This window comes from Phyllosticta citriasiana, assembly GCF_038021145.1.
Source record: "Phyllosticta citriasiana strain CBS 120426 chromosome Unknown IWZ02scaffold_9, whole genome shotgun sequence".
Taxonomy (NCBI): Eukaryota; Fungi; Ascomycota; class Dothideomycetes; order Botryosphaeriales; family Phyllostictaceae; genus Phyllosticta; species Phyllosticta citriasiana.
Window position 1 is genome coordinate 1,353,462 of NW_027117286.1, and position 15,817 is coordinate 1,369,278.

The 15,817-nt window shown below is 53.6% G+C and overlaps 6 protein-coding genes across 6 annotated transcripts; 4 read left to right on the plus strand and 2 right to left on the minus strand.

The window, feature by feature from the left end:
* Positions 1 to 2,421: 2,421 nt before the first annotated feature.
* IWZ02DRAFT_380979 (uncharacterized protein) lies at positions 2,422 to 3,785 on the plus strand (the record flags this gene model as incomplete). The annotated part of the gene is made up of 5 exons (XM_066765137.1): positions 2,422 to 2,517; positions 2,575 to 2,670; positions 2,732 to 2,768; positions 2,822 to 3,281; positions 3,347 to 3,785. 5 exons carry the CDS (start codon positions 2,422 to 2,424, stop codon positions 3,783 to 3,785), a joined length of 1,128 nt encoding a protein of 375 aa, XP_066621400.1.
* A 72-nt stretch (positions 3,786 to 3,857) lies between these two features.
* On the minus strand, positions 3,858 to 4,976 carry IWZ02DRAFT_380446 (uncharacterized protein; the record flags this gene model as incomplete). The annotated part of the gene is made up of 3 exons (XM_066765104.1): positions 3,858 to 3,984; positions 4,036 to 4,608; positions 4,687 to 4,976. 3 exons carry the CDS (start codon positions 4,974 to 4,976, stop codon positions 3,858 to 3,860), a joined length of 990 nt encoding a protein of 329 aa, XP_066621401.1.
* A 490-nt stretch (positions 4,977 to 5,466) lies between these two features.
* On the plus strand, positions 5,467 to 7,293 carry IWZ02DRAFT_492161 (X-Pro dipeptidyl-peptidase C-terminal non-catalytic domain-containing protein; the record flags this gene model as incomplete). The annotated part of the gene is made up of 2 exons (XM_066769818.1): positions 5,467 to 7,089; positions 7,141 to 7,293. The coding sequence occupies 2 exons, from the start codon at positions 5,467 to 5,469 to the stop codon at positions 7,291 to 7,293; spliced, it is 1,776 nt and encodes a 591-aa protein (XP_066621402.1).
* Positions 7,294 to 8,126: 833 nt separating this feature from the next.
* Positions 8,127 to 10,102, plus strand: IWZ02DRAFT_522590 (major facilitator superfamily domain-containing protein; the record flags this gene model as incomplete). Its single annotated transcript, XM_066770842.1, has 5 exons — positions 8,127 to 8,289; positions 8,346 to 8,402; positions 8,465 to 8,793; positions 8,848 to 9,255; positions 9,302 to 10,102. 5 exons carry the CDS (start codon positions 8,127 to 8,129, stop codon positions 9,998 to 10,000), a joined length of 1,656 nt encoding a protein of 551 aa, XP_066621403.1. The 3' UTR covers positions 10,001 to 10,102.
* A 252-nt stretch (positions 10,103 to 10,354) lies between these two features.
* IWZ02DRAFT_405254 (uncharacterized protein) lies at positions 10,355 to 13,985 on the plus strand. Its single transcript, XM_066765661.1, has 10 exons — positions 10,355 to 10,529; positions 10,597 to 10,651; positions 10,710 to 10,857; positions 11,059 to 11,594; positions 11,646 to 12,075; positions 12,122 to 12,256; positions 12,307 to 12,431; positions 12,479 to 12,874; positions 12,934 to 13,295; positions 13,386 to 13,985. Exons 1-10 carry the CDS (start codon positions 10,460 to 10,462, stop codon positions 13,664 to 13,666), a joined length of 2,538 nt encoding a protein of 845 aa, XP_066621404.1. The 5' UTR covers positions 10,355 to 10,459; the 3' UTR covers positions 13,667 to 13,985.
* On the minus strand, positions 13,855 to 15,805 carry IWZ02DRAFT_317869 (uncharacterized protein). Its single transcript, XM_066764167.1, has 4 exons — positions 15,420 to 15,805; positions 15,124 to 15,366; positions 14,202 to 15,067; positions 13,855 to 14,148 (listed from the first exon to the last, which is right to left on the minus strand). Exons 1-4 carry the CDS (start codon positions 15,492 to 15,494, stop codon positions 14,043 to 14,045), a joined length of 1,290 nt encoding a protein of 429 aa, XP_066621405.1. The 5' UTR covers positions 15,495 to 15,805; the 3' UTR covers positions 13,855 to 14,042.
* Positions 15,806 to 15,817: the final 12 nt, after the last annotated feature.

The following is a 15,817-nucleotide window of genomic DNA, read 5'->3' on the forward strand; positions in this document are numbered from 1 at the left end:
TGGAGACTGGACAATCAGCACCATGGCGGGGCCGAGGCCAGGGCAGTGCTGAAAATTACGCGTGCATTGGACGTGCTCTTACGGCTTGGGTACAAGAGGCGCGGGCATGATTGGAAATTTGGCCGGCCGTGGTACCGCACGGCACGGAGGAGGGCCAGTTGGAGATTGTCTTGCCCTCGGCGTCGACACAAAGGCGCAGAGACACGGGGGTTGGAGGAGCAGAGGAGGCTGCCATTCGGGACCAGTCGAGACGCGGTGGCTGTCGTTGTCAAGACGAGGTGGAAGGCTTGGGTGACGGGCGTCAGGCGGTGCAGTCGACGACGACGCCGCGTAGTCTGAAGCCCTGCGAGAACGCTTCGGCCCGGCTCGATTGCGAATTAGCGCCAGCTGGAACTAGCCGAAGCTCCCAAGACCCCTGCCGTCCGCTGCCCGTCACTCACCCACCTCATCCACCACTTCACGCCCACACCATGCTCGACTCTGCTACCCTCGTGCTTCGAGAACTCTAGACAGCTCTTCCATCGTCAGCATGCTCTGCTCATCCCGCCATCAAGACACCCTCCCGGTGCAAATCGTTTGTGATTCCTATCACGCCCGCGCCAAAACTGCCTGGTCTGCAAATGTTTCAGGCGCATCAATCCAACAGAGGCTCGAGCGCACTCCAACTCAGGGGACTATAGTACTATGCTGAGTCGTTTAGAGCATACACATGCTCCAAGCCGCCGGGCCATCCGTGCCACTCTTTGGCCGTGTATTTCTTCCCTGTTTTTCAATTTCGACGTTGCCGCCTACGCCGGAGCTGCTTCCTCCAAGTCAGGGTTTTCAAAGTCGTCCAGCCCGGGTTAGCCAAGTTTTGCGGAGACCCCTCTTTCTTGGCGTGTTATGAAACATGCTTTGTAGCTGTTGAGAGGTTGACTGCTTCTTGATCTCACCTACATGTCAATGGCCGTCGTTAGTCGGGAAAGTGTCCTTTCGAGGTAAAAAGTGCCACAAAACTCGCAGATCATCGGCAATGAGCCCACTTTGACGCAGCAAATGCTCATCTAAGATTTTCCACGTCAGACCAGCTGCTGACCAACCACCCATCTTGCTGCCACAACCGCTGGGCGTTGATCTTGCTGATGAGAGGATGCTATTGTTTTCATTGTTTATTTCTCACTGCAGCCCATCGAGCGCTTTCTCGGTCTCGATGATGACATTGAGGCTGAGGGTACAGCCACAACCAAATTTCCTAAGGATCATTGGGACCGCACGAGACTTCTATCTGTGGGGCTGACCAAGCTCAGCCTTGCACAGTCACCTGCAGCATCGCTCGAAAAACGACCAGTTCTACTCGCTTGCGGCCGCTTTTTCTTCTTTTTCTACAAGAGAATACCCTGGAAAAACGTTTACAAGTTTGACATGAAGATTTGGCCTGCATGTAAGCACTTGGTATCTGCCCAGCACAATGCTCGCAAACGGACACGTCGGACAGAGAACCCTTGGTCCAGGCATTAGAAAATTCATCCCTGTGTCCTCAAGGCTCACAGGCCGACCTTTCGAACGTGTGGCGGAGAATTGCCTATCGAGGAACATTGCTCGGCCTGTCCCGTTTGCGGAAGTAGAATGTCTCGGTTTCTCCGAATCACCAGCCACTATGCTCGCCAGTACCACGGTTTGATTGCACGAAGAGCTCGATCATCGGTAATGAGGGAAGATATTTGACCCGGTGCAGCTCCATCTCGATCTTAGATCATGAACGCATACACGCGCCTGCCTCGTGGATACAATGCACAAAGAATCTCACGCGCAAAACGACACCTGTATCCACATCAACCCTTTCGACTATCCACGTTTTGTTTTGGACGCAAAGCACCATCTTGGTCGCGTCCCGCCCGTCTCCACAAACAGACGGGCCGACCCTCTTGATTGTAGCTCAAGAAACCATCTTCGCTGCCGCTTCCTCATGAAACTTGGCATGGCGCGCAGATCGAAGCCGAGAAGCTCTGGCGTTGTCGGTGACCTAAGAGGGTCCAGACTTTGACCAAAGCGGTTAGCAACAATCTCATTGTTTGGTGGCGACACTGTCGACTAAGCTGATTGAGGATTGCCGCCCCTCGACACAGGACTGTTCAGCAAATCAGAGCCCAGCCGTACTACCCATTGGGTTTGGCTGCGGGAATACCATGTGAGCAGTGCTTTGATCGGCACAAGGAAATTGGTAGACCAGAGGGGACTATTCGCTCCGAAGGAGCTGCGTCTTGCGCAGGACAGCCTCACCACGCAGTCTGCCTTCCGCATTCAGGTGAACGCGGCCACTTGGTCTGTTTTGTACGCCGACTTTAATATCGACTTGTCCTCCCTGGATGAGCCAGAAGTTAATCTCCTCGCTTAATCGATACTCTTGCCTCCCTGGAGTCCACTGTACAAGCACCTCTCACGATGGGCAATAATTTAGTCACCCCGTCGGACAATCTGGAGCCGATGCCTCTTGTAAATCAGCAATCAACAATCTTGGGAGTGAGCGTGGTCTTTGCGGTATAGTACTGTCCATGCCATGAACTTGCTTCAATCGCTAAAGTTCCAGCTTCCTAGAGTCTTGCGGTAGCAGCAGTAGTGCTGAGGCTGTATGCTCGCTTCAAGCTTGCACGCGCCGCAGGGTGGGATGACCTCTTGGTATCACTCGCTGCAGTATGTGGAGCGAGCCAACCAATTCTTTTTTTTTTTTTTTTTCATATGCTAAAAACAGCAGACATCCTCAATTATAGGAACTAGCTTCCTGAATGTTTGTCAGTTTTACTTTAGCACCGTCATAAGCATCGATTGAACTGACAGTATCCAGTACCGGACCATGGACTTGGACAACACTTGAGCTCGCTCAGCTTCTACCAAATTCAAGATTATCTCTATTGGTTTTGGGTAGCAGAACTAAGCTACATCTGTTCCACCACCCTGATCAAAGTGTCACTTCTTGTCCAGTATCTCCGCCTATTCACAAACCAACGCGGAATGATTCGAATCATCGTATTTCTAATCATCCTCACGACCATTTGGGGTCTTTGTTTTCTCGGGGTGTCATTGTTCGGCTGTCGACCAATCCACAAGTTTTGGAAATTGCTCGAAAAAGGGCACTGCGTCATTGGCAATGGCCACAGCTTTTTTCTCACGTTTTTGGTCCACGCGGCCACTTCCATGGTTTTGGACTTCATCGTGCTTTCACTTCCACTTTTCACGTTGTCACGAATTGACCTACAAGGAGCCAGAAAATTCGCAGTTGCCGGACTCGTCACGCTGGGTGCCATGTAAGTATCCATTGGCTTGAATTCGCGAAGTTATCAAGTTAAAAAGGCTGACCCAATTGCCGCAGAGTCACCATCATGAATCTGGTCAAAGTCGTCTTGGTTGTGAAGACTCAAGCTGGCTTTTACCCAGTCACCGACCCCACATTCTACGCGCCGCCGGGACTGCTGCTGTCGGCTCTGGAAGTCGACGTTGCCATCCTGTGCGCCAGCATCCCGGTCTTCTGGCCCGTTATCTCGAAACTCGGCTTTGGGCGCATCTTCGTCGTCGACGAGGTGGTCGTACAGACGCAGCAGCGACTGCGGGGCATGTCGTCATCGCAATTCGAGACCGACTCGGAAAAGGGCGAGGGCAAGAACGGGAGCTACTCGTACAAAGATCCGTTTTATGAGACGAAAATCGGGGGCGACGTTGGCGTCTTCTCGAATCACGGCGACGATATTGAGCACGCGGTCAAGATTGAGACGACAGAGGTTCCGATGAACCATATACGACAGCTATGTTGATACCATGAGAATGATCACCACGAAGATACGAGCATGAAAAGAAATTTCCCAAAAAGAGCATTCCGTCGCTTCTCAGTATGCTTTGACGCCCGCAAGTTGCAGCAGCCGATCCGTCATCTCGGGAGGCTCCAGAGGTCGGTCCCTGTTCTGCGGGTCCACCTTGCCATCCCTGAGTGGAGGGCCCTGCACGCGTAGGTTGCTGTTCAAAGTGAGCTTGGACCTTTGAAATTAAAAGTTCTTAACGACTCACCAGTGAGGCCAGTGAGTGGTTCCTTGCCATTGTTTGAACAGCTGGCTCTTCATCTCAACGTCCTCTGGTTTGGCGAATTTCCTCGGCGTCATGCAGATATATTGGACGTGGCGGATTTGCGAACCCTCGGGGAAGCAGGCGTAGTGCATTGTCCTCGAGTCCCAAAGCACTAGGTCTCCTGGGTCCATATTGATCTTGACCAGTTCGCAACCATGATCCTTGAACCACTGCACATCTTCTTCAGTGAAGATGAAGAGGTCCTTGAAGTTCTCCGACTCCGGGGGCTTGTCTTCATGGTCTGCTTGTTGACGTGTCTCGCGGAAAAAGTCGTTGAACAGCTTGCTGGACCCTTTCATGAGAATGAGACCGCCGTCCTTGTCGCCATTGGGAGCATAGTTCAACAGCCCCTGCACGCACTGCATGCCAAGACGTTCGGGAGATTGGTCAGTGTGCGGCCACGGACTCCACTTCAGGTCTTTTTGGCGGGGAAGTGTGATGTTCATTCCATCAAACGACACGAGAAGCTCGTCGGTTCCCCACAGTTTCGAAAAGACGTCGATGACGCCCTGCTCACTGCACGAATGGTCCTTGTCAGCCCAAAAAAAAAAATACGAGGATGGAAATACGAGGAGGCTCCAGTCGGTGACTTACGTCCTAGCCTCCCAAACGAAGCGTTCATGTGTCGAGCTGTAACTGAAGTACATTCCGCCCTTGAAAGAAACGGGCAGATGCTCTTGTGTCCAGGTGCTCTCGTCGTTGGGGTCGAAGCCGCGGTCAAACGACTGCAGCCACTCGATCTGTTTTTGGCGGTAGTATGCCGCGCGCTCGGGGCTGATGACGTTTTTGACTACGGCGCAACCATCTCTGTGGAAGTCGTCCCTCCAGTCGCCGTAAATGGTGCCGTCGTGGGTGAAGAGGTCAGTGCATTCGAGGCTGCCCATGTTGATTTGCGTGTTGGGTTGAAGGAAATGATTTTTCTGGTGTGTTTCAGCTTCAATCGTAACGCTCGGTTTATAAAATGCATTGGGACGGGTCTGAAGTCGAGGAGCATCCGCGAGCGGGATTATGGGGTGGTTGTCTGAACACGAGGAGCATTCGAGAGCGGGAATGTGGTGGCGCTTCTCGCTACTCCGCATCTCCACATCTCCCACGGCAGTCGCGACGCCCACAGTTCCCAGCGGGTAATCCCGCCCCCACATGGCGTTCCGAACTCTGGGGGAGGGAACTGTGGCCCACCGACGACTCCCAATCCCGTCGACTGGCGATCCGTTAAGTAGCGAAACGGAAAATGAGGGCGCAGCCATTTCAAATTCCCAACCCACTGGTCCATCGCCTCCACTGTGGCCGCCAGCCAAATCACGAGGAAGCCAAGCTCCGACTTACTCTGGACGTCTCAGGAAAAGATCTCGACCACCAAGACCAAGCCACACGATGCCTGTCCCTGTGCAGGTGGCTTACAAGCCAATTGATAAGCCGACGATCGGCGTCAACAACTACCAAGGCTTCAACCCGGGCAAGAGCGAGGTGCTTCCCAAGGGCTGGAATGGCTACGACGCGCGGCCTTTGGAGAGCGACATCAGGATTGACCGCGACGTTGAAATCGTCGTCCGCGATGGCTGTCGCTTGTACGTCGATGTGTACCGGCCCGCTGACGCCCAGACCAAAGTGCCGGCCATTCTTGGCTGGTCGTGCTATGGCAAGGCGTATAGCGCCCTGAGCATGCTGCCAATGACGGTGTGGCACTGTTGCGTCAAGCGCGAAGAGCTGAGTGGCCTCGAAAAATTCGAGGGCTTGGATCCTTTGCGCTGGTGTCCGAAAGGATACGCCATTGTCAGTGTCGACACGCGTGGGACCGGTAACAGTGATGGACAAATCCCCGTGATGGGCAGCCAGGATGGCGAGGACGGCTACGACGTTGTGGAGGCAATTGCAAAAATGGACTGGTGTAATGGCAGCGTTGGAATGGCAGGAAACTCCGCGCTCGCTATTTCGCAGTGGTTCACCGCCGCACTGCATCCCCCATCTCTGAAGGCCATTGCCCCTTGGGAGGGCGCAGGTGACCTGTTCCGGGAACAGTTTTGTCGCGGAGGTGTCTTCTCCATGAGCAACTTTGATCTCATCACCAAGGAAATCATCAAGGGCAACTCAGGGGTTGAGGATTTTGCGGAGATGTACCGCCGCTCCCCGACAGCGAATGCCTATTGGAACGACAAGCGCGCCGCAATGAAGAACATCAAATGCCCTGCTTTTATCCTTGGCTCAGATGTGTCGTCGCTGCATACAATGGGCTCCATCCGTGCCTGGTTGGAGATTCCACACGACAAGAAGTGGATCAAGTGGGGCAGCAAGCAGGAGTGGTTTGAACTCTACTCTGTCCCGCATTCAAATGAGGAGCTTGCTCTGTTCTTTGACCGATACCTCAAAGGAGAGAACAACGACTGGGAGAAAACGCCGCGGATACGGTGGTCGGTCCTCCAATTCGGCGACAGACCCGCCATCGAAGATATTGTCCTGGAAGACTACCCGGTGCCAAACACGGAGTACAAAGAATTCTTCTTCTCAGATGGAAAGCTCCAACAACAGCCACCAACAAAGGAAACTGTTCGACAGTACGACTCAGAGAAGTTTGGCAGCATCGCAGAGTTCGATTTTACCTTCCCGGAAAAGACGCGCTTGCTCGGCCTCCCCAAGGCGATTCTCTACATGTCATGCAAGGAAAAGGATGACCTTTGCGTCTTTGTCATTATCCGCAAGAAAGACCGCCATGGAAAGACGCTCATGCACCTGAACTTCCCAATCGAGGCGACGCCAGTAAATTGTATCGACGAAATCCCCGAAAAGCAGCGCGCAAGTCTCAATCTTCACCAAGGGAGCATCGGGATCCTTCGAGCGTCGCATCGCGCCATCGACGAGTCGAAGAGCATCCATCCGCAGTTCCCGTTCCACCCGCATGAGAAAGAAGAGAAGATTCCGCCAGGCGAGATTGTGAAGCTGGAGATCGGCATCTGGAACGTCAGCATCGACTTTGACGCTGGTGAATCAGTCAGTGTGCAGGTAAAGTGACTGAACCTTTATTTCTTTGGGATTCGCTAATGTGCTTTGTAGGTTGGTGGCCAGTTCCCGAGTATCGCGGAGTACAAGTCGTATTCTGCACCGCGCCCGGAGCATGAAAGAAATAAGGGGTTCCATTTCATTCATTCTGGCCCTGAGCATCCGAGCAAGGTTATTCTTCCGGTTGTCCCCATTCCTTCTAGTTAGGACTAGAATCTCCTCGATCTAAAAGACTTTTGCAAACATGAAGAACATTGTCGTGGAAGGGGTGGTTGGAAGATTTTTATGTCTACGAAACTGGGAGGTCGAATTCTCCTCATACTTGGCACTTGGAGAGGCTCGAATGCTTCCTGTTTTCATTTCGGGGGGAATCTGAATGCGCCTCATGCTATGAGCCTGCTGAGGCTTAAAAGCTTCTTAGTTCTATCCTGAAGGGAAATTTCGGTTTTCATTCTGCAGACCTGCCGGAGATTGAATGCATAGTAAAGTGTCTATCAAATCGAAAGGACGACACCGATTTACTGTTTCCCCGACTGAATAACTCTCACGACCATCTGCAACGACCTTTGGATGCATTCGTCTCCTCTCTACACGACTTCTATCGTAGGAGGTCAACTCGACGAATAGAATGACTGCAAATATACTCCACATCTTGCTAGTATCTAGACCCTGGAGAGATCCGGCGAAGAGCTGCCACATTTGGGTGTTGAGAAGCGACTTCCCGAATTGGCTAATCACTGTGCGGGTGCGAAGCCACCTTACTCGCGACAAGCCAATGCTTCTACTGCCCACAGGTCGCCCACAAATCCTCCCCGCACATCCGTCCAGCCACCCACAAGTCAGATGACGGGTAATCCCCAGAGCAAGATTCGTCAGGCCGTGCCGAAGTGGATGCGTGGACGCTCACTGCGGACAACACTCTGCAGGCATGTTGGCACTCGTGGCTCTACAGATATATTCAACCATGTCCTCGACCAGTTCAACCTCATGACACTTCGACCGACTCAATTCTCCCTCTCCATTCAAGACCACCTTCGAAAATGTCCAAACTCGAGGATGCCAAACACGGCCATGTCGAACACCGCGAAGTGGTCGACCAGCTTGGAACGCTGCAAGAGCCGGTCTCCGAAATTACGGGGACGGTCAAACTTGCTGAGGAGTCAGACCTGTATCTGATTCCTGCGCCCAGCGCAGACCCTCGCGGTTTGAATGCCCACTGACGTTGCGTCGCCGCTGTAATCAAGCCTGATGTCGAGCAGATCCATTGAACTTGTCCAAGTGGCGGAAGATGATGTTTATCACTTTGGTGTCAATCTGTCCGTGTTCAACTTCGAATGCTCCGAGATCTCTGGGAATATGCAATGCTGACGACAGAAAGTTTCTTCTCTTGGTCTCAGTCTTGTTTCTGGGCTCGGAGGACTGCTCAGTTTCTACATTCCTGCCTACACGGCGGAAGGGGCTACGTACGCCGACATCACTGCATTGATGACGTACCCCTCGATGTTCATGGGCATTGGAAACATCATCTCTATGCCACTGGCACTCGCAGTCGGTCGTCGCCCCGTGTTTCTTGCGTCAACTCTGCTTCTCATCGTGTCTGCGATCCTTTGCGGATACGCAAACACTTACAAGTACCATTATGCCGCACGCTTAGTCCTTGGCCTGGCGGCTGGTCAAAGTGAAGCTTTGGTGCCTTTGATGGTTCAGGTATGAATGCTCCTTGTACCTCTGCACCCAACATGTCGCTGATAAGAAGCGCAGGAGATCCACTTTTTGCATGAGCGTAGCTACATGCTCATGATCCAGTCGGCAACGCAAACGATTCTCAGCGCAGTCTTGATTTTGTGCGCGTCTCCGATTGCTGGGGCTATCACTCCTCGATACTGGTACGTCCTTGGAGCAGGAATTGCGGCCGTCCAGGGCATTCTGTCCATATTCTTTGTCCCCGAGTCGCGATACTCTAGACCCCTGAGCGCGTACCAAGGCGAGTCGAGCGGTGTCCAATACGGATCCGGAACCAGAGACGACGCTGGCAAAGTATCGACTCCGGTGACCAAGGCGACTCGACCAGAGCTTGACTTTGTCAACTTTGAGCCTCGGACAGTTCTCTCTGACATGAGGCTGTTCGTGGGCAAGGCGGACTGGATGGAGGCTTGGTACACGTTGAAAGTAAGCAACAATGTCTCCAATCACAACACCTACTAACACTGCACAGAGTATGGTTCAGGTGCTGCTCTTTCCAAACGTTTTCTGGGCATTTTGCTTGAACGGCTTGACAATTGGCGTCAATGTCGCCATCGGGACTACTTACGGCGCGGTCATCGAAGCACCTCCGTACAACTGGTCATCGTCGTCAGCCAGCTACGTCAACGCCGGTCAGATAGTCACAGCTCTCGTCGCTCTCCCGCTACTAGGAACGGGCTCGGACAAAATCATCAAATGGCGGGCGAAGAAGAATGGCGGAATTCACGAGCCTGAGACCCGCCTCTTGCCCCTGGTCGGGCCTATAATTGTGGGAATAATCGCCGCCGTCCTCCACGGAGAAGCTTGCCAGCACCCAGAAGACTACCACTGGTTCGCACTCGTCTTCGCCAACGCCGGATACTACTTTTGCTTTGTGGGCGGCAACATTGCTGCTATCACCTACCTCCTAGATAGTTACCCAGCGCGTGGTGGTCCCATGTTGGTGGTCATTTGCGCACTGAGAGGCTTTGTCAGCTTCGGCGTCAGTTTCGGCGTTGCGGACTTCATCGAGCGAAGTGGTTACGACGGGTCATTCGGCACGTATGCTGGCTTGACTGGTCTCTTTGGTCTTCTCGGGATTGTTGTCTTCTTCACAGGCAAGCGTATTCGTGCCTTCACCGGCAGATGGACGAGAAGCCATGATCCTTCAAAGCCTACCATGACACATTAGCTAGAATGGGGCCGATGGAATGGAGTGTCACAAGATACGGGATGTGGGCCCGCAAGGAAGCTTTCCGGATGGAAACTTGTAAGAAACTTGTAAATGATGGACAGGAATGAATCTCACGTTGCCAATCAACTCGCCAACGTCAATACAATCAAGAGTCGTTCACTCCTCCTCGCGCTAATTTTCCAACCATCGCAACCGCGTCCACGCAAGAAATGCTCGCCACACGTGCCCGCCCGCTTCTCGCCCAACAAGTCAAAGCGGAGCCTTTACAAATGGCCTCGGCGAAATACTCCAGCGAGCAACCAACCACTTGCATCGTATCAAGCTTAACCTCTACCCCGCATTTCCACGGACCCTGGAGACGCAGCCAAAAATTAAGCATCCCCACACCCCACATCTCTTAAACCCCCCGCAGTCCCCGGTTCATGGGAAGCACTATTCGCGCGCGGCTCAACACAAATGCATTTCTGCCCGTACTGCAATCGGTCCTATGAGCGCGCAGACCATCTAAGCAGGCATGTGACCTCACGTAAGTTCTGACTGCATGGCTGGCCCCCTTTGGTAGCCCAACCAGTTCGTTGACAATGCCCGTTCAGATCAGAATGCGAGAGTTTTCAAGTGCTCGGAGTGCTCCAAGGGTTTCAATCGGAGGTTGGTCAAGTGCCCCCTGGCTAGAAATTGAGTTTGAATTTGATCTTGACTGGTGCAGGGATATTTTGAGACGGCATGAGGCGGCGCATGAGCGGAATGAGATCGAGGGGAAACCAGAGTCTAAAAGACGAGTTGGTAGAGCCACCAGAGCGTGTGAGGCTTGCGCGCAGTCGAAAAGCAAATGCGACGAAAGCAGGCCATGCAAGGTATGTTTTGTCCGAAGCGGGGCTTGGTTCCAGGAGGCGACACGCAAGAAGCATTCAAGTCCAAAACTGCTTCGGGATTGAGGAGCATCCACACAGCTCAGCATAAAGAGGATAGGAAGCTTTCGAGCAGTTGCATGTTCCGACTTTGAAAACCAGCCTCTGAGATCGCAAGAATTTGACCCACGTTGACTGGTTTCACAGCGTTGCAAAACGCACTCCGAAATTTGCGTAGACAGAACTCCCATGTCGATGCGTCCACGGAAAGGATCAAGCGCAAGAAATCGCCGTCTATCTAGCATTGCATCGACAGGCGAAACTCCAGGGAGACGCAGCAGCGTTGCAGATTTCGTAGACCCGCAGACATCGAGCGGCGGTGATCCCACATCACTGATTGCAGAGACCGACTTTGCCGCCATCAGCGGCAGCTTGGTCGATGGCATCGAGAACCTGCGAGACCCCGAAGAACAAAGTGGCTCAACAAGCATGGCGCCAGAGTTTGACCTGACGCAAAGTTTGCCCTCAGTGCAGGTGCCGTACGACTTGCTGGATTTCATGAATCAGTCAGATCATTTGATTGAAAACATTGATACGTTCGACTTTGACTTGGGGCTTGACAGTTTTCCAATCTTTGATGCGTCAGAGCCGAGGGATGTTGCGGTGACGGAGTCAGGGGCTGCCGCGGCGGAAGATCAGGCCTCAAGCAAGTCTAGATTTGAGATTTTCAAGCGGACGCCATGGTAAGCAAACTCACGCCAGATGGGGATCAAGGTAGGCTGAATGATCCATAGGTTCTGGAATCCGTCGTCCAACCAAAGCACTTTCAGCGAGCACGTCCGAATGCCGCTGGAGGACGAAAACGGCGTCAACGTTGCATCGAGTCCCCATTGGCCCTACTCGGTTGAGCTTTACATCCAAGACAAGCTGGACCAACAAGCACGTGACCGCATCTTTCAACTGGTAACGCGAACTGTGGGGACAAAGGTATCTATTCCGTCTTTTCCCTCGGCGCATTTCTTGGACATCCTCGTCAAAAACGGGATTGCAAAGAAAGTCGAGACGGACGCTTGGATACATCCTCACACTTTTTGCGCGAGCACGACGCGTACCGAGCTCCTCGTTGCCTTGGTGGCCGCCGGCTGTGTTTGCTTTGGTATCATGTCCGTTGGAAAGACGGGAGGAATGCTTCAAGAGATCACCAGAGTCGCCCTGAACAACCTGGTATATTTGCATACAAAGCCTTTTTGACATCTGCTGACTTCTACAGGCTGAAAGCGACAACAGTGTTCTGCGCGACTTGCAGTACCTTCAAGCATTCATGTTGTGGCTCGACATTGGAATCTTTTGTGGGTACAAGAGAAAGATGGAGATAGCTGAGAGCGATCTTTTACCTCTTTGCACAGTACGTTTTCGAAGTAGTCTCTCTTTAATTTACTGACTCCTAAATGCAAGGCACTGCGCAAAGCTGGAGCGTTCAATCGATCTTTCTATACGAGGATCACTCCAAACGCAAACGACAGTGACGCAGTATTAGAGCAGAAGTGGCGCGCATGGGTAAAACAAGAGTCTTACAAACGGTCAGTGGCCTCTTGCAATCCTGCCGACATCCACTGACACAGTCAAGTCTCGTCTACCACCTATTCCAGCACGACATTAACGTCACCTTCGCCATGAACCGCAACCCAATCACCTCATACTCGGAGCTCTCCGTCCCACTGCCCGCAGCACGAGACATTTGGCTCGCGCAGTCTCCCTCCGCTTGGAGGGCCGCCCATGCAGCGGCGGCCTCGGTTCGTGGCCCGGGCCCGATCCACAACTCACTCAAGGACCTCCTGACAAAGCCGGACAGGATCAGTCTGCTGCCAGGGGACGCCGATCAGACGCTCTCACTATCAATCTTTGTCGCAGGCATAGCGGCGCTGGTATGGGACCACCGAAAGCAAGTGTCCATCACAGAAGACGGCACAGGAGAAGACGATCCAAAAACGCACCTCTGGATCCAAAGCCGGCGGCAAGACCTGTAAGAACCCCCGTCCCACCCTTCCCTCAACATCCCCCCTAACAGCCCCCACCGCATAGATATCAAATGCTACAAAACGCGCAAACCCTCAACCCCTCCCTCCCCGCCGTGCAAGCCCTCTTCATCGAATTCCTAATGATGAACCTGCACGTCTCGCTCGAAGACGTGCAGCGCTTCGCGGGCAAGTTCGGCGAAGACGAAGCGCAGCGCTCGCACGCCGGCCTCGAGCGCTGGCGCAAGCAGCGCGCCGCCCGCACCGCCATTTGGCATGCCGGCCAGACGCTGCGCGCCGCACGCAACGTGCCGCCGTACCAGCTGCGCGGCTTCGACTCTATCGCTACGTACTATGCGACGCTGACGATCTGGACGTATGGCGTGCTGCACTGCAGCGCGGGCAGGCGGCGCGCGGGTTGCGAGGATGGTGCGATTGGAGACGCTGCTGCTGCTGCTACCGTCGCTTTCGCCGACGGTGGTGTCGGTGCATGTGCTGAGACGCATGCGCTGGATCAAGCGGCGGCGATGGCGCCGCCCATTCATCTGGATGGCCCGAGTAGCCAGGACTCGATTGCGTTCGTGGCGTGCAATCGCGGACGCGCGGTGCTGCGGTTGCTGGAGCACCCGCTGGACCCCGTCGGCACCTCGTGCGATATACTTGATCTGCGTCGGGTCATGGCTGTCGGGATTCAGGTGCTCGAGGGTAATTATCCCGACTCGGATAAGGTGGAGGATCTACCGCCGTTGATTTTGAGTCTGAGGAAGCTGATGCAGGATTTGGGGAATTTGCCTTCGTAGTTCGGAGTTGCTGTGGAGCAAGATGGACCAGGGGCTGGAGGGGATTTGTGTCGGAATGGGGACGCGGAGGGTTAACATTCAAGCTTGAGAGCGCTGTCGAAGTACGGAAAATTCGGCGTTCAGAAGTTGTAGGATTAGGAATCACTCGTCTTTTAAGAGCCTCTAGGGTTACTGTAGGGCGCACTCGATCCTACCAGAAAAGTCGACATGGGGAGCAAGCAGATGGTTGAGTGCGTTTCCGCTTTTATACTAAGGCTCAGAAGCCCAAGGGGAAATCGCACTGCAATTGAAACATTCTGAACCAATAATTTCGGAAGATTGATCAGTGCAAACTCGAATGCGCAAATAACGCTTGCGTTTCCTCACTCCAACCCCTTCAAGAGCTTACAACTTCCTGCTGCCTCCCAAGTGCCGGAAAGCGTTGTAGATAGTCTTTCGCACCATTGTACTGACAATTATAGTCCATGAACTCAGTGGTATTCCTATTCAAACATGTCAGCACTCAATCAACCCCTTGTATAGAACGCAAACTTACAGAGTCACCTTCGACCTGCCCTCAGATCCCTGCGCAGTCGCCGGCTTCGCCGCATTGCGCGAGTACTCCTGGATTAACGAAGCACGCTCATAACGACAGCGAAAGACGTCCGCAAGTCTGCGCTCGACCTCCTCCCCCGCAATTCTCGAGTCGACGTCTTCGAAAAAGGCGCCCAAGGCCTCGGCATCCTCAACAGACTGGCTAGCACCTTGGCCCTGAGTCGGCAGCATCGCGTGACTGGCGTCACCAATAATCATGACGCGGCCCCTGTGCCACTTCTCCAAGGGATCGAGGTCGCGCAGCTGCCAGAGGCCGATGGCGGGCGAGTGTTGGAAGATGGACGTGACCCAGGGCGGGAAAACGTCAAACGCCTTTTCAATCTCGTCAAGCGAGGCCTCCGTGTTCCACGTCGTTTGGGACGTGTCGACGTCGAGCGTCTTGTCGGGCACGAGCGCGACGATCGCGTAGTCTTCGGTGCCGCGACACGGCCCCATGACTAGGCGTCGGTCGTAGCCCATCATCATGGATGTGAAGGGCTCTGCGGGATTGATTTTTCTGGCGAAGTCGCTGCCTTGGAGCTTCTTGATGGGGATCATTAGTCTGTAGGCAGAAAGGCCTGTAGGAATGGCCCTTTGGGATTTGCCCAAGATGGCAGTGCGCAGCTTGGAGTGAATGCCGTCCGCTCCAATGATAAGATCGCCGGAGATGCTGGATCCGTCTTCTAGAAAGACGATTCCAGCGTCGCAGTCGGCGTCGATCGCGCGTGATGACAGGCGCAATTCGACTGGCTTTCCTGGAAAATCCGACGAGGTTGCTGCTGCTTTCAGCATCGAGTGCAAGTCTTGTCTGTGGTAGATGATGCGGTCCTGCATCCGATTAGGACTGCTCCCTGTGCTTGTCATGGGAAGAGTTTTGGCCTCACAGCGCCATACTCCCGCTTCTTGACGAAGGGAATCTCCTTGACCAGGTCTCCATCTGTCGAATAAATGCGAAAACCATGGTCAACGACTTTCTTGGTGGCCGGTATCTTGTCTCCCAGGCCCCAATTGTTTTCCAGGATCTTGGAAGCGTTCGGCTGCAGTGAGATGGCTGCTCCGACTTCTCTCAGCAGGCTCGACTGCTCGAGGATCAAAATTTCTCTGTTCGGGGCGCGTAGAGCTATCGCCTGTACTTGACAGTCAATTCTCATTCCGAGTATATCAATCGACGCGCACGTACCGCGCAAAGACCAGCTATTCCACCGCCGACAATTACTATGCGGAACGTGTCCGATAAGGTCTTGGAATGATCCATTGTCAAGCCGCAGATTGAATGTGAAGGAGGATTATAAAAGACCCAGAACGCAACCAAAGTGACAAAAGGACAAGCATCTTGCGCCTATCATGTGATGTAATCGCAGTCCAGCTGCCTTTCCGGAAATGTGGGGGAGAAGCCCCGTTGTGGGAGCGCTGATAGGAACTGCGGGCACGCTCTGGGGAAAAGTGGGCACAACCACGCGCCGTAGGAATCTGGGGTCCGGGGAGCTCCAGATTCTGTTTGTGATGAGTGGCGCCCTGATCATTGCATATATGTAGATTCGAATGCAGCGGCCAAGTTCGACTCAAGCAAGCGCTTCG

What these genes read in the sequence shown, in the direction of transcription:
- IWZ02DRAFT_317869 (XM_066764167.1), bottom strand. Translation starts at nt 15,494, where the DNA reads ATGGATCATTCCAAGACCTTATCGGACACGTTCCGCATAGTAATTGTC. An exon ending in GAATAGCTGGTCTTTGCGCG is followed by an intron (nt 15,367 to 15,419) that starts GTACGTGCGCGT and finishes TGTCAAGTACAG; the next exon opens with GCGATAGCTCTACGCGCCCC. An exon ending in GGCAGGTCGAAGGTGACTCT is followed by an intron (nt 14,149 to 14,201) that starts GTAAGTTTGCGT and finishes ATGTTTGAATAG; the next exon opens with GAATACCACTGAGTTCATGG.
- IWZ02DRAFT_405254 (XM_066765661.1), top strand. Translation starts at nt 10,460, where the DNA reads ATGCATTTCTGCCCGTACTGCAATCGGTCCTATGAGCGCGCAGACCAT. An exon ending in AAACAAGAGTCTTACAAACG is followed by an intron (nt 12,432 to 12,478) that starts GTCAGTGGCCTC and finishes GACACAGTCAAG; the next exon opens with TCTCGTCTACCACCTATTCC. An exon ending in GCGCGCGGGTTGCGAGGATG is followed by an intron (nt 13,296 to 13,385) that starts GTGCGATTGGAG and finishes CGCTGGATCAAG; the next exon opens with CGGCGGCGATGGCGCCGCCC.